A 17,553-nucleotide genomic window follows, 5' to 3' on the forward strand; every position below is an offset into this window, starting at 1 on the left:
GAGTTCAAGTGGCCCAACACCTCAAGGAGGTCTCCCCAGCAATACTGACCTGGGATCTGGTGATAACAGACCTCCCTCAAGACTCCAGAGGACACCTGCAGCCTCAACCTAAAAGCCCCCCACCCCGACCAGAGCTGTTGAAAAAACCTCATGCCAGCAGACACCCCTAGCCTTGGGTGGCCGAACTGACAGTGTCCAGGCATCCTCTTCCCTTACCTCTCCAGCTGGTGGTCATCTGCAGGAAGTCTCCCTGCCCAGGACCGCAGCATCGGTCTCCATTGGAAAGCACAGGGTTCCCAACATCTATTTTGCACCCTGCACCGCCCGAGTGCCGCAGGTGGTGCAGCTCCCGTGCTGGTAGTTGGCCCCTGCAGTGAGCTGACCTAAACCCCAGGAGCTTTGCACCCACAACCAAGTGGCCTGCTCGTCAGCAGTCTCTAACCAAAGGCCCCCTTAGCCCCATTGCCTAACATTGGACCCCTGCACTCTGCACCCGGACACCCCATTGCTGCTGGTGGTGGTGCAACAGGATTGCCCATCTAGACAGTGGAGAACCTTGGTACTAAACCTCAAAACTTGCCCTTGTAAGTCGCGAACACTTTTTCCCCATAGGAACTCATAAAGAGAGATTTTGGGCCTAAAAAAATGTCAAAGTATCTAGAACTATGTTGTATGAAGAAAAGAGAATTCTATGGCAAAGTATAAAAAGGCATACTTACCTTGTATGTAGAGATCCTAGGGTGTGGTATCTAGGCATACCACCCCCAATAATCAAAATAATCCTAAAGTAACTAAAGTAATCTGAAAATACTTACTTTATAATTCCAACTAAATTTTTTAAAGTATTACAACCTGTAACAATAGCAATTTCAAACACAACTGCATTTACTTGAACAGTCTTGTATTTGAAAGTATATTTTACTCACCTGTGCCAAGTCCTGCGCGGTTCTAAAATAAAACATAAGTATCTTTTTATATACTTACCTAATTGATCTGGATTCTGTCTAAGCGTGTGTAATCAGTCCTTGATTGAGTGAATACAATAAATGCTTAAACACACCCTCTGGATAAGCCCAACTGCTTGCCTACACTACCACAAAGAGAGCTGTTAGTACTTACCTAATTTAGTCTCTGCTATACACTATTCCTTACTTTGGTATAGTGTTTACAGAGCCAGCTTCCTACATGTGCTTTGTGCTTGTTGGTGCTATTTCAACTTTAAACTTAAAAATTCCATGTTTTCAGTTTTACTGATTGGATTTTTGTCGTTTTGGTCCCTATTTATTTTCTAAATTGATATCTATTTTTCTAAACTATGTGGGATCTTTGTGTGGTGTTGTCACCGTTTTACTGTTTGAAGTGCTGTACAAATACTTTATACATAGCCTTCATGTTAAACCAGATTGCTCTGTGCCAAGCTAACAGAGGGTGAACACAGGTTAATTTGAGGTTTGCTTAATTTGAGGTTTGCTTCTGCCTAACCAGGACTAGGATTGTGATGCTGCTTGACCAGGGTTCATGCCCCGGTCAACCAGTAACTCAATTTCTAACACACAAAAAAATTAAGTGCAACAGCAATGATTCAGTCATCAGTAAGCTCACACTGTGAAGGAGTAGGTCAACTGTGGACCGGTTCCTATATGAGATCACCTGTCAGCAGTATATTAGAGAGTAATGAAGTTAGTGCCATTGGCTGTACACTAATGTTCCAAAGTCGTGTGTTCTCTCCCCAAAACATGGTAATATTGGCATATATCCAATTGGCACACTTCACTTACCCACAAGTCCCTAGTATAAGGAACTGCATATACCCAAGGCCTCTAAATTAAATGCACTAGTGGGCCTGCAGCACTCATTGTGCCACCCACTAAAGTAGCCTGTACAATAGTGTTCAGGACTGCCACTTCAGCCTGTAATGCATTTTTAAACCGACATTTCGACCTGGCAAATAAACCTTTCGAAAGGCCTAAACCTTCCTTTAATAACCTTTAAGGCCTGGCTTCATGTTGACTTATAATTGATAGGGCAGGGTACATGGTATTCTAAAGAAGGACATGCATTTTACATGCCCTGGCAATGAAAAAAACCCAAAGTCATTTTTTTACAGTAGCAAGGCTAGCTCTCCCATAGACCAATATTAGGTTAACTTTTTATATGTATTAAGTGATTGCTTCAGATAGGGAAAAGTTAGAGAAATAAAAGAGCTCGCTGGAGAGAGTGTTCCTCTCCGGAGCAGGATCGCAGGGGGTGGTGTTGTACTGAGCCCTTCCTGACTTGTGAAGAAGCCTACCCGGTCACTGGCAAATGAAGCTCAAACCTGGGCAGGTCTGCCCTTTGTTACCCTATACAGAATGGACCAATCCCAGGGAAAAGGGAAAAACTGACAAGAACCAGTTAGAGTTAAACAAAGCGGGAGGGGGAGTGTCCCTCACATACAGGGTGGCACACTGTATAAAAGTAGCACTCTAAGAACTTCTTATCAGAGCACTCCTGTAACTGTGGAGACTAAGAAGAATGAATGGCCTGAAGGAATACTAGACCTGCTTGCACTGAACCCAGGACCCCAGAAGGGACTCAAAAAGGTCAGTTGGCAGAATTGTTGGAGTTACAAGGCAACAGCAAATTTCCAGAGACCTTTCCAGCAACTGCCCAGCACCAACTGGACTGGCCCGAAGCCCGCTGCTGGCTTCTGGTGTAGTGAGTCCTAAATCCCCAAAAGGTGCTCCTCCCACAAGCCCTTTATCCGTGGCTGGTGTTACAGCATATTTCTCAAACTCAAAACCTGCAGGAACTGGACTACAGGTGAAAAACCTCTTTGCCCAGAAGTAGAACCATCCCATTCGCGAATGGGAGCGGACTTAACAGAGGCCATCAAGGGACCCGAATCAAACTGCCATCAAGACCTTCCCGGACTCCACAGTCTAGAGCTCTTGATGTCAATAGCAACCACCCCACTTTTCCCAGCAAAGTAGAGTATTAATCGTTTACCAGCTCTTCACGCCAACAGTACCCGCATTGCTAACTCTAAGTCTAAACCAAGGTCAAAGACTTCAACAGCCACTTTCGACGAGCCCCTCTCTGGACCCAGCCTGCTATCTGACTGATAATCTCATCAACAAGTACTTCTCACATGAAACCTGGACTAAGTTAGAAGGTAAACTTTCTACCAGGATTAACCTGGTTGTTGTATCCAACCCATGCTCCATTGAGGTCAGCCTGAACTTCAGAGCTTGACCTTGTTGAATGTGACCAGATAACCACAACTGGCGCTTTTTGCCTCTTTGCACTATTCTATGTATTAAGATGTATTTTATTTTCCTAAATTGGTTTGGGACTTTTCCTGTGTTATCACTGTATCACTGTTTGAGTGCTCCATTAATACATAACACATTGCCTGCAAGTTAAACCAGACTGCTTTTGTGCCAAGATACCAGAGGGCTATGCATAGGTTTTTTTTAGTGGCTTTTGTGGTTCACCCTGCCAAGTATTGTGTTTCTTACTTGAGTGGGTTCTCACCCCTTTCAAAAATGTAAACAATGTCTTACACTATCCTTTGAGGTTAGTGGCCAAGGAGTTGGGTATAGATGAACAGTACGATCTTAGTTTCTACTGTAATGTTAGTGGCCCACCATCTATTACTTAATTATAGAAATGTATTAACGTATCATCTTTAAGTTTGTTATCTTAAAAGCCACAAAATCTCACAATGCAAATGTTGGTATAAATCTAGTATGAAAACACATTTCTGTAATAAGACTACTCGTCTGAATTTGCAGCTGGTCAGTAAAGTTAAAATAATTTCACATTGTTGATATATTTGGAATGTATCAAAATCGGTTGAAAATCAAATGTAGGTTAGTGGGGTTAGCCGCAGAGTTTCATTTTAATGTTTCCTTTGTTCCATTTGCTCATTATTGAAAGTTGCATATTTGAAAGAAAAAAAAGAAAATGAACCATAGGTGGTGGTTAACATGTTTTACACTTCCTTGTGTGCCTTACAAAGGTGAATGGGCTTTCTTCGGGACCATTATCCCTAGCTACACTCCATAAAAGGAATACCCAACCATTTGCAGTATATACATATATATAGCGTGAGAGATCTGGAAATAAAGCAAAAGTATGGATGCTGAGGGTTCCGTGCCCTAAACAGTAGGCATCTCACAATATTTTGGGTACACAAATGCTAAAACCACTCTTCAAAGAAATCGATGGCCACTGTGTCCCCAGAGTATCCTGAAGTAATGTTTGCCGTAGGATAACCCCACCAAAGCCTGAGGCTAAATATTTCAGAACTGTATTGATTAATTTGAAGAATGGAGTAAAGAAAGTACTAAGAGCACACATATAGGATTTTGCCTCAAACATAACCAAAAAGGATTTTCAAAGCAGCCTGGCCAACTATGGTATCTGCTCTTGAGCAGAATTCTAAACAGTAAGAACGAATGTCCAAGTGGTGAATTTGTATTGTAAGTGGGACATTTTGCCTCCATACCAACATAGCTGCTTGCTTCCTAGTGGAATGTGCTCTTTGTTTTCCTGATGATGGTCCATTTGGAAACTGATAAAGTTCAATAGAAGAGACAACCTGCATCACCAGAGCGTGTTCTTATATAGCAAGACAAAGGTCATCATTAATGAACAATTAATTGGACTTTCTTACATCTTAGGTTCAGCCAAGGTAGAATCACAAGGATCTCTTCATGGCATCAGTATGGAGAAACCTTTTAGCTGGAGTTGAAGGATTACAAGATATTCTAATTAATGTGACATTCAGAGCATTTTAGGAAGGAAAGTTGGACATGCAATCATAACAGTTCTACAAGGAAATACCATGTAACCCTAACAAGCAGATAAGGTTTCAAGGAGTGGAGAAAATAGCCACTAAGAAAATCAGCTTTCCACTGGCAAATGATGCAATGTGGCTTTATTTATTTGTTCAAGTGGAGTTCAATTGCAGAAGTCATCAATTATGAAAGTATCTGGGTTTGCGTGGAGAAGAGAATTTCCTAAAGGGAGAAAAGCCTCCAGAAAATCCCTTTTCACTGTTATGGTAGAGAAATACCTCCCTTCTACGCAATTTAATTACTAGTTGAAGAAAAGAAGGGCTATTTAGACTTGTGCAGAAGATACATAAGTATAATTTCTTCTTTACAGGTAATTTGGTCAACATATTGACTTTGACACCACAAGCAAAATCCTTTCCTCTTGAAAGAATATGCCAACCATGTGGCAGATTGCTGGTTCATCTTCAGACTTTAATACATTATGCTAAAAAGTTAAATTAAGTCCGGCTCATACAAAATACTTAGTCCTGGAATCTGTGTAGAGGAATCAGTCTGCAAATCAGCCACTTGTGGGGTCTTAAAGATACTGGATTTGTTCTGGATGTCCGCACTATATAGGTGGTTCGGTCAAAATCAGATTTAGTAAGGCTTCGGCGTAACGTAGTTGGATTAGAACCGATAAATCAGAGGAATTGGTAGAAGCCATGAAAAACATTCATTTAGCAGTACATCAAAATGGCACTGCCCAAAGAGCCACGTTCTAGAAACCTGGAGGTGGAGTGTAGGCATTTTGGGTGTTAAGTTGTGGTGAATAAGTGAATTTGAAGAAAACCACATTCTGTGAAGGTGTTGCAGAACGTGTTGGACAACCCATGAAGCGTTTTTGTAGTGCCTGCTTAGCATGTCTGCATGAGTGTTATGTGTCCCTGCAAGATAAATAGCCTTGAAGGACTGCTCTTCTGAAAGAAGCCAGTGGCCCATAGCTGCTGCTTCTAAAGAACATGACCTGGACCCGTTTCTCCCCCTCCCCTTTCAGAATAGACAGGAAAGCCTTGAATGCCTACATCTACAGCTCAGAGTTCTAAGTAAATGATATGACAACTGGTTTCTTTCATCGACCACAGGTAGTGGACTTTCAAACAGAGGCCCAAGAGGAGCACCCCAGCATACCTAGTTAGCATTTCGTAGTGGTTACTGGACTAAACCACTATGTTTGCATGTATCCTGGAGGTCTACCATGCACACCATTCACCTTTTCTCCCTCCTGCATGTTACAGGATGGTGCAGTGGGAGAATGCTGCCGCTAAGCAGAACCCTTTGGTGGACAGGCATGAGAACGTACTGGTTAGATTGCATAAAGGTGGCTTATGTTGTAAGGAGGGTTCTTGGGTACTGAGCACAGAGCACACCTCTACAAACAGTCAATGGTTTTCTTTACCACCAGTTTGCTTATCTCCATCAACTTCCACAGTCAAACTTTAGGACTATAGTCTAACAGCCGAACCATTTATAGAATTTGCACCAAGCTCCGCAAGTACTTCGGAGCTATGCCGTTGGCTGTTCCCTAACTGTACACAACATCTCCTGGCTGTCCCTACTGCCACAATAGAAGTTAACCTTGGGTCTTCATTAGCCCAATGGGTAGCAAATATGGATGGGAAATTGCCCCAGACCTTTACAGTTTGTTCACCTCAGTTGAAAGAGTCAAAACATATGAAAGGATCTAAGTGTTGAATTGAGGGGGGTCTCCAAATGCAATTGTAATCTGGTATTTTAAAACATGTAGAGAAATTAAGATTTTGCCCGAAGAGGAACAAGGAGTTTGCCCTGACATTTGGCTGGACTAGATGCAGATAGGGGACACTTGCCTAACATTTATCCTTCTAGTTGAGTTGAGCTAGTCTGCAGCGAATAGTTCATTCAAACAGATGTTCAAAGACTTTCACCCAAGCCTTGAAATGTTTAGTAGATGAACAGTCCTGGAGAAATGTTAATGTTAATGTTTAAATGAGTTTTATATAGCGCTCAGCTACTCCGAGAAGTGTCCCGGCGCTTTAAAAACCCGCGGCAGTACAGGGACAGGAGAGAGATGCCTGATACTACTGAAAAAAAGCCAGGACTTAAGATCTTTTCTAAAGGCTAACAGGTTAGCAGTCTTTCTCAGAGGAGCCAGGGCGTTCCACAACTGAGGCGCCAACCGTCTAAAAGAACGGCCTCCTATACGGGCTCGTCTAATAGCCGGAACAAAAGCCAAGGCCAGGGAAGCTGATCTAAGTGATCTGGATGGCTGGTAAAAAAAAAAAAACGTTTGCTGATATATTTGGCGCCAGTGCCGTGAAGAGCCTTGAAGGCCAAAGTGAGCGTCTTAAAGACAATTTGTTTACGAATTGGAAACCAGTGCAGGGGTTTCAGGAGATCTTTAGCACTGGCTCTCCAATAGAGTCAGAAGATGGCACGTGCGGCAGAGTTTTGGATTATTTGCAAACGTGATAGAAGGTACTCCGGAAGTCCGAGAAGGAGCACGTTGGCATAGTCCACGTGAGAGCCTATTAATGCCTGCACAGGCACGTGCGGCAGAGTTTTGGATTATTTGCAAACGTGATAGAAGGTACTCCGGAAGTCCGAGAAGGAGCACGTTGGCATAGTCCACGTGAGAGCCTATTAATGCCTGCACAGGCACGTGCGGCAGAGTTTTGGATTATTTGCAAACGTGATAGAAGGTACTCCGGAAGTCCGAGAAGGAGCACGTTGGCATAGTCCACGTGAGAGCCTATTAATGCCTGCACAGTGGTCTTTCTATGGGCCAAAGAAAGTAAAGGGAGAAATTTCCTTAGCATTTTGAGAAGGCCAAAGCATTGGAGTTCCATTAACTATTAAATAATGCCTGTGTGCTAAAGATGTTCAAACAAGGTCATGGAATGTGTTCAGCCATTGAGGTAGTGCCAATAATGAAATGCTACCAAACAGCATGTTTTTGCTAGAGAAAACTTGCTTTTTTTGAAAAAACCAAACAAAGGACCAACCTGCAGAAGAAAAAGGATAAAGTCATGACCTACAAAGACCTACAAAGATTGCAAATATGTTCTTCTGCTCAAGGAAAGAAAAATCAAGTCCAAAAATCTGGTTTACTTTGTACTCCATAAGATACAAATCAAAAGCAGGTAACACCTCTGAGCTCCAGGAAACCCCAAAACACAATCAACCAAGGAAAGGCACAAACATAAGCCAGTGTCATGGCAGGAACTATTACAAGATGCCTTCTGACAGAGGTTGCTTTTGACTTCAGGCTCCTGTCCTAACGGAGTCCTAACCGAGTTCCTCACTCCAATAGAGGGTTTCAGGCATCTTTATGAACAATGTATTTGGTAGTTCTATATAGCAGATCTAGCCAAAAGGCAGCAAAGCACTGTACAGGGCCAAAGCAAGCATAAAGTCAACAAGCGAGGAGAGAGGTGAACTGGTTTGGAGACTGGTAATGCTTAGTGATGTAGTGTTCTTTAAAGAGGTACATCTTCAACTCTCTCCTAGACTCGAGCAGCATTGAGTAGTCCTGATGGATACAGAGGGTTGTACCAGCTAAGGGTGCAAAGATGAATAATTCTTGTGTTTAGTTCTGTTGTGAACAAGTATTATTGACAGTGTATTCTTACAGCTCACAAATAGGTAAATGAATGATAAATAGAATTCAATGCTTGGCATTATTTATCTAGGCAGTTTAATTGACAAGTCAAAACTACATAGGAGGCTTGGACTAATACAACAACCTCCTTCCAAACATAGCTCATCTCAATCCTTTTGTAGTTCATTATTAACACTTTAGAGACCACTTGAAACCAGAGATTGCAAAAATCTGCAAATCCGCAACTGAGGAAATGAGAGAATTGCTGCTAATTTACACACTTAATTACCATGAAATACAACTTGCCATGCCACTAATAACCAGTGAAAGGACCTCACAGCCAAGGACACACAATTATACCTCAGCGGTCTGCATGCAAGTTTGGCACGATCATTCGGTGTCAACAACAGCATTTGAAACCAGAGGTTACTTCCATAGGTTCAACATAAATTAAATAACTGTTTCAAACCACAGCTTTGTGTTCTGTGGAGGGAATTATGGGTATTAAATTCCATAACTGAAAAACAATGATGAACCACTATGTCAATTGGAAATACCACAGGCATGCCGGAGTACAGGATAAAACCGAATTCTTCATTTTTAAGAATGACTGACCCACAACTGAGGAGAGTCAGAATGAAGTTAATAAGGGAAACCAAGAACGGTGATGCATAGAGTCCCTGCTGCTGCGTTGGCGATGCGTCTGTTCTTCTCCGCATGGGGAGGTGATGAGTCTGTTTCTTACTGCACTTCCGTGGTGATGTGACCAGCAGCGCCGTGATGCGATGAAGATCTGGTGCAATGAAACAAAATGCAGTCTTCTTGATGCAACGATGCGTGCACGCCCGACATCCGACACGCGTCTCTGGTAATGCGACGGCGTCTGCGCCAACGGCGACACTCTTCTCCGGTGATGCGACGACAAAGGCGGCAACACACTTAGTCTTGAGTCACACTTCCAGCTCCAAGCGACACGCAGCCTCTCAGAAGGCCCAGCTCAACAGCAGGCACGTCAATTCCCAGCAGGGAAGGCAAGGGAGCTGGTTAGTGAAGTATGTTGTCCCTGAGACTTCAGCAGGAGGCAAGCTTTATCTCAAGTCCTTGGCGGTTCCTTTTCCAAGTTAATTTGAAAGTAGCACAAAGTCCTTTCTCTGGCAGTCAGGCAACCACTGCAGGCCAATCCCCCAAACAGCACTCAGCTTAGGGATAGTCTCCTCCTTGGTTTCTCTCCTCAGCAAAGGTTCTTCTTGTTTCCCAAAAGTGATCTAAAGTTCTTGGGTCTGGGTCCCAATATTTATACTAGCAAACCCTTTGTCCTCTGAAGGCAGAGGGACCTGTACCAGTTCTGTCCAAACTAGTTCTGTGCAGTCCTGGAGCACTTTGTTGACAAGACTCCTTCTTTCCTTTGACAATGTGGGCAAGGGACATCAGACGCACCACAGGAGGTGGAGCAGGCACTTTGGAAGGCAGGCCCACCCGTATTCAGGTCCAAGGTGCAATTCCTCCCACCCAACTACATGCAGATAGCTCTCTTAAGCCCTGTGCTGACTCACCCTGTCTCCTGGAATCCCCAGCCCCCGTCCCTCAAACTCCAAGCAAGCTTGGATAGTTAGGCAAGAAAATACCTACTTTCTAAAAGTGGTATTTTCAAACACAGATTGTTAAAACCAACTTCACTAAAAGATGTATTTTATCATTCTGAGTTCAGGCATACTAAACTCGAATTTCTACCTAGTTCCCTGAGTCAGTTAGGATTAGAAGATGTTCTAACCCAACTGCCCATTCTGGCCTACGGGAAATAGGTAGACCTTCAATAGCGAAAAACAAAAATGGCTGTAATTCACTATTTGGACATGCCACACACACACCAGGGCATGTCCTACCTTTTACCTACAATGCACCCTGCCCTTGGGCATTTGATTTACAAGCCCTGGGCACATGCAGTGCACTGTACTAGGGTCCGACATGTAAACCAAACTAGCCAATCATGGCGACACTAATCCATACATCAACTTACATTAGGGAGAGCATATGCACTTTAGCAATGATCAGCAGTGGTAGGGTGCCCAGAGTCATAAAACAGCCAACAGGTCAGAAAAAATACAGGAGGAATGCAAAACGTCCAGGTCCAACACCATGCAATACTTGCCACTAGTTTACAAGGGAAAAAATAAAATAAAAGTTGGAGAAAGGTAAGTCACTCAGACCTTCAACACATTCCAGCTACTCCTTAAAATATACTCCGATAGATTTAACTTTATTTAAATTAAGCAATTACCTGGCGATAGCTCTGGCACTGTGATAGTCTTCCAATCTCCCATATCAAATACAAAAAACTGAAATACTGGAGAACAGATTCAGGAACAAGTTATAGAGGCAGTAAGGCAGAAAAAGAATCCTCCGTAGTCATCACCTGAAAAGAGAAAATCAACAAAAGAATTAACTGTAGAAGGTCTACATGCTATATTACTGTGGCATCACACTTACGGAAAGCTTCATAAACAAAAGAAATACAACAATCTATAGACACCCATTTTCGACACAAAATTCAATTGAAAATAGTATTGCACGTGGTGTCTTTTGGATTTTTGTGTGCCTACTATGTATTTATTAGAGATGCAATCTACTTCAGTGATGCACTCCAAGTAATCTGCTTCCACTATCAGATTAACCAGCAATACATAAAGATAATCTTCCAGAACAAATTACATTACTCTTTGCCTACAATGGATGCAGAATGTCAAATGGTAAAAATTTAGGGAGGAAGAAGGGGACTTGCAACAAATGATAAATTAAAGTTTGTCTTACTAACTAAAAAGTCACGACTAGTGGGTTACAGACACTAGTCTAATGTACACTCATGAGCCACAAAGTAAAACGCTCCTGTACAAATTTGATTAACAGCATTGCAAGTTTCAAACTCAGCCGATAATCACTAATCACCATCCGTTCCTCGCTGAGAAACTCAGGTCATCTTTAACATACGTTAGACTAACGGTTTTATATAAAATAAAACAAAAAAAACACAGCTCAATTGAAGAAAAAAAACTACAATCTAAATTGCGTCAGCCATCAATGTAAAAATCACAAACATACATGTAAATTGTTCAATCACCCTTTGGGGTAGACAAGGACTTTGATATTTAGAAATTGGGTTTTGTTTCCACAGTAACCAAAGAATACCATTTCATTAAGCGCCAGCCTTTCTTGGGTTTTCCAAGTTCAGAAACGTCTGGTTGCTGTTCAATATAAGTCAAAGATAGGTAATAGGTATAGGTAAGTATATCTTTTTTTAAAAAATGTAATTTAGTTAATTTAATTAATGTAATTTAATTAATTTAATTTTATTAATTTTAAAAAAGCAATTAATTTAATTATTGTAATTTAATTATTAAAATTGTAAGTTATTTAATTTAATGTAACTAATGTAATTTAATTAATTTAACAATTGTAAATAATATAATTTAATTTATTATAATAAATTTAATTTAATTAATCTAAAAATAATAATTAATATAATTTAGTTTAATTAATGTAATTTAATTTATAAATTGTAAGTAATATAAATAAATTTAAAAAATGTAATTTAAAGTAATTTAATTAATTTATTAATTGTAAATAATATAATTAATTTAATTTAATTAATTTAATTTATTAAAAGTCGTATTTTTTTAAAAAGTGAACACTAAAAATACCCCTGTACCCCAAAAACCAAACCCAGCCCTAAAACCTAAAAATACCCCTGTACCCCAAAAACTAAACCCAGCCCTAAAACCTAAAAATACCCCTGTACCCCATAACCCTAACCCAGCCCTAAAACCTAAACATACCTCTGTACCCCATAACCCAAACCTAGACCTAAAACCTAAAAATACCCCTTTACCCCAAAAACCAAACCTAGCCCTAAAACCTAAAAATACCCCTGTACCCTAAAAACCAAACCCAGCCCTAAAACCTAATACCCCTGTACCCCAAAAACCAAACCCAGCCCTAAAACACTAAAAATACCCAAACACCCCAAAACATGTACCTCAGTACCCCAAAACATATACTCCAATACTCATACTAATTTTTTTTAAATTACTTAATATATTTAATTAATTTTATAAAAATACATAAAATATATTTATTTATTTTTAATATTAATTAAATTAATTAAATAATGTAAAATAAAATATAAATACAATTATATACTTAGCTATACTTACGTTGTAATGGCATGCGTTGTAATAGCATCTGCTATGTAATGACATGCGTTGTAAAGGCATGCATTGTAATGGATCCTGCGTTGTAAAAGTTGCGATGTAATGGTAGTGCGTTGTAAAAGTTGCGTTGTAACAGTGCAACACCCCTATATAGACACAGAAACACCTAAAAGCCACTCCTAAGGCAGACCTCGACAATCCTGGAGGTAGAGTGCTTGGTTTTATGTGAGAGGGTGCCCTAGCATGAGCAGAGACCCTATGCAGCTTTCGGAACCATCTCCTTATAGCTGTTCTATGATATAGCCACACCATATACTCTTAAGTGCATTATAATCCTTGCGGTTATTGCTAACTTTGGTTTGGCTTTATCAAAACAGGTCGTGTAAGGTGTCAAACACTTTCCAATACTACCCCCCCACCCCCCCCCCCCCCACCCCCGCCAGTTCTGGCGGCGGGGGTAGCATTCCAACCTTATAGAGGGAGAAGACATGCAGTTACTGGTACGCCCGATTAAAGTTTAACAGAGCCTCAGCCTCACAAAATGGATGCTGCTGCCACAGACAAGAGTCTGCCCTCCTGCTGCTGGACGAAACTCCGTCAGGGGAGGCCTGGACAATAGGTTTCCTATCCAGAGAGGTGCTGGCACCTCCCCAGACAGTATTTTGTGTATTGGGGCAGGGAGGGCTGCATTCAGTGAATGCTTTCCAGACACTGCCGGGGGGACACTAGGTGCTCCATGCATTTCCCAGTTCAAACCGGTTGCTGGGGCACTCTGCCCCAGCTCTGGCGAGAAACTGGACAAAGGGAAAGGGGTGTAACCACCGCCTTCTCAGGTCCACCCATAGGAGGGACCTTAAAGACAGTCCTGCCTCTAAACTTAGTATAAGTATAGGAACCCAGTCCCTAAGACTTTAGATTACCCTGGACGAAACTCTGAAACATAAATCCTGGACCTTCGACATTCCATTTCGACTGGAAGATGGAAGACATCTCCCTTGTGGTCAAGGAGTGACCACCCTGTTCAAACAGGAAACAGCAACTTTGCCGGTCTGCATTTTTGAGGCTCCCGCCGTATCCCGAAGAATCTGCGACACAGGACACTGACTTCCAGACATCTCTGACCATGACCATCGCTCACAGCAAAGCTGAGATTCGTGGCGGACACGAGAGACGTGGGACGTGGGACCGGAACTCGTGGACATCCTGCATTTTGCAAGCTGCACTCACTTCACGAGGTAACTCGAAGTCGTGCATTGGGTTGGTGAAGCCCCAAACCCGAGCATCATTTGCACCGAAGCTCAGAGGCCCCCCACTCCACGAGTATCCCGTGGGCCCCGCTTTTGCATTTTAGCTCGACGGGTCTTCCCGGTTCCTAGTACGCTGGCTAGTGAGCCCCCGGAAGACTCCATTTTGAATCTAACTTGCTTTCCTGTTTGCTCGAGGCTTGCTCCAGCTTCCCTACAAAGGAGAAGCACCACAGACCTTGCTGGTCTGCAACGAAGCCAAACTAGATATCCTGCGTGGGTTGTGTTTGCCAAGACTTGTTGGGTCCAACCCGGATACCGACACAGCAGCAACTAGATCCTTTGTGGGACAGCTCGAATCCAGCTCCTGGTCATCATTGAAGCCTCCTGGACCTCGTAGCTGAAGAGACAAGCTTCACCTTTTCACCTGAAATCACCAGACATTGTCTGGCGGCTTTCCATCGCCATCCTGGTCACTGGCAAGTGACCCAGACTCCGTCCCTTCTGCTTTTAGGTTCTTCAGATCCTCGATCCACCCTTGGATCCACCTGGACACGTTTCCTCTGGTCGCCTGCAGCACTTCTTTGCAGCTCTCCCCTGAAATAGATGACGAAACCCGACACCAAAAGGCACCTAAGCACCCGGCTTCCGTGGGTGAGGTTACACAAGTACTCTGGTAGTCTCAAGGGCATTGGCCCTCCTAGTGTCGAAGTCTAAAAGGGTTCCATCGTAGTCCATTCGGAAGTATCCTTAAATTGTAACTTGTTTATTTCCCATTGAAAGTCAATGGTAACCCGCGGCTGTGTTTAGACACTGCACGCGTCTCCCGTGGGTCTCCTACTTCCTAACCTTTGATTGTTAAGTGTAGCCCCAGCGATTTCACAGGCCCCAGGCCTGCTTTCTAATTCTCACTTGGTTCTTATACCACTATTTTAGTATATGGTTTGTGAGGCCCCTAGGGCCAAACGTATACTGTGCAACTTATTGTATGCTAATTAAGTAACTTGTATTGTACGTTGACCTCTGACCTCATAAAGAGTGCAGAGGGGTTGTGTTTAGATCAAGGTATCTTATTGATTCTTTTCTCTGGTTTTCCTCTTCGACCCACTTCAGATTTATTCCAAGGCGATAACCTCTATGATCAAGAGGTACATCGGTTGGTTGGAAGGATACCCAGAAGATAATACTGATCACCAAGGTAATTGATGGGAATCCAATTTCTCCTTAGGGTCTTTCTAATCTTCACTCTTTTCAATTGCTAAAAGAGATTATATAGTACTACTATTTTTCAAGTGTGTGTCCGGTCCCTCTCTTTTAGACCCCCGGTTCATTTTGTATATTAGAGTAAGTATTTAGGGAAGTGAACCGAGGTTGGTTGTTAAATATCCCTTTGACCCTTTATTTCTCAGTGGTTTTTTGTGTCCTTTCAATTTTAACCAACATTTTATTCAATGTCTATTGAGCATTGAACTAGGATTAATTGTTTTAAAACTCTATTCATGCTTTTTTAATGCTGTAAAACATGTTGCTAGTTGTAATGGTTTTCTCAAAGACCAAACACTTGAATAAAATTAAATTGATAGTAACCATACAATATGCCTATCCTTACAAGCTAAACTCAGCTTGTTTGAAGCATTATGCAGATTTCCAGGCTTTAGGTGGGATGAAGAAAAGAAAATGTGTGTTGGCGGCAGGGGGGTGGGGTGGGGGGGGAGGGGGTGTTGCCAGTTACGTTACTACTCTCAAGCAGCAACCATAATCTGTCTGGGTGAAACACAAGCAAACCCCAAAATAACCGGTGTTTAACCCTCTAGTAGCTTGGCACAAAGCAGTCAGGCTTAACTTACAGGCAATATGTAAAGTATTAATGCAACACACAATGTAATAAAGTGAAAACAAAAACAAGAAACCTCCACCCCACACACACATTTGAAAAAGTAAGATTTAATAAATGATTTTAGATCAAAATGACAAAAATCCAATCAGTAAACCTGGAGACATGCAATTTTTAAGATTTCAGGTCGGTAAAGCTCAAATCACCACTAGCCGCTATCTGGTCTTGCAAGACTAGGCAAAAGTCCCAAGTTCAGGTTGATGTTAATGGAGTGCGGGCCGGATACAGGGACCAGGTCAGTCCAGCTGAAAGTTACCGTCAAGGTCCAGCATGTAGAGTCCAGTTCACATTGGAGGGTGCTGCTAATAGCTGGGAGAGCATTGCGGATTGTCGGCAATGCAGCGTGAGGAGAATGCCAGGGTTCGTGGTCAGTAGTCGCTATAGCATGATGATCCTATCAGGCGTTGTGGATGGTCAATGCTGGAGCTTCACGTTGGAGAACACCAGGACCTGTCAATGCTGTAGCCTGAAGTGCAGATCTCACCTTGCCATGGGTTGCTGGCGATCACTGTAGTGCGAAGAGTTGAATTCACCGGAGCTTGGCATTGGCAGGTAGCCAGTCCTTGGCGTCAACCGACCCTTTTGCAAAGAGTCCAAACTTCAGGATTTCTTCTTTTCTTGGAAAGAGAACTCCGCTGATGCAACAACAAGGGTCCAGGACCTGAGTGTACCTCTTGGAGATCGGGAACTCACTTCAGCAGAGGCCTGCAGGGCCCAGGCAGGTCCAGGCGGCAGGTCAGCTGGGTAGTTGTAGGGAACCTTGGGAGCTTAACCCTGTAGCTCAGAACAGTTGGTCAGTCAGCTGATCCTTGTAGTCACTTCATCCTGGGTTGAAGGTTGCAGGTCTAGTATTTCTTCTAAGCAAGCAGAACCGCAGTTAGCAGGGCAGCAGAGTGGAAGTCCTTCTTGCAGTATAGCAGCACAGCACTCCTTCGGTTGTATTTACAGGTCCAGGAGTGTACTCAAGAGTTGGGCCTGAGTGTACAATAAATATATCCGGTGCCCACTTTGAAGTTGTGGGGAGTTTCTAGAGAATTCCCTTTGAAGTGTGTGACCTTTTCGGACTCCCTTGCCTGGACTCCAAGCTGGCTACGTGAACAATGCAGAGGTGACTTTGTCTGAAGGCAGAGCACAGTCTATTCGGTTACAAGTCGGGATGTGCCAAATTCCCCCGCCAGCCAGTTTATGGCCCATCCAGGAACACCTAATCATTCCATTGTGTTGCTGTCCAAGAGGAATAAACAAAGTTTAACTGCCAACTAAACAGTCATGCGACCCAGAAACAGACTGCATTGCGGGAAAATGCAAATTTTCTAAAAGTGGCATTTTCAAATTGTAATGTAAAAAACAACTTTACCATAAGAATTTTTCATTACAATTTCTCAGATACCAAACACGTCATTCGTACTTGCACCCAACTGAAAGTTAGCATGTATAACAATGTAACAAGGCAACCCAATGTTATCCTAAGGGAAAGGCAGGCCTTACAGCAGTGAAAACAAAATGTAAGAATATTTTGCTAAAAGGACATGTAACAGTTAAGTACCTGCCTGACTTTATAAATGCACTGCACCCTGCCCTATGGGGTGCGTAGACCCTACCCCTGGGGTGACATATGTACTAAAAAAGGACGTTTTAAGCCTGGCAAAAGGTTCATTTTGCCAGGTCAAATAGCAGTGCAAACTACTCACGGGCTGTAATGGCAGGTCAAGAACATGTCTGAAAGGCTACAGAAGTTTGTGGCACAGTCAGTGCTGCAGGTCCACTAGTAGCATTGAATTTACAGGCCACTGGTACATGTAGTACC

General features: G+C 42.6%; 1 protein-coding gene across 6 annotated transcripts in view; it reads right to left on the bottom strand.

Annotated features, from left to right (window-relative positions):
• The window catches only part of SSX2IP (SSX family member 2 interacting protein), a 632,083-nt gene that overhangs the window by 527,802 nt on the left and 86,728 nt on the right, over positions 1-17,553 (bottom strand). For all 6 annotated transcript variants that reach the window (XM_086954035.1, XM_086954027.1, XM_086954031.1 and 3 more), the window contains exon 2: positions 10,682-10,816. In XM_086954035.1, coding sequence (XP_086810161.1) covers positions 10,682-10,724 — 43 coding nt within the window. In that variant the 5' untranslated portion in view covers positions 10,725-10,816. The remainder of the gene's footprint in view (positions 1-10,681; positions 10,817-17,553) is intronic.

The sequence above is a fragment of the Lissotriton vulgaris genome, chromosome 1_1, assembly GCF_964263255.1.
Source record: "Lissotriton vulgaris chromosome 1_1, aLisVul1.2, whole genome shotgun sequence".
In the NCBI taxonomy this organism is placed as follows: domain Eukaryota; kingdom Metazoa; phylum Chordata; class Amphibia; order Caudata; family Salamandridae; genus Lissotriton; species Lissotriton vulgaris.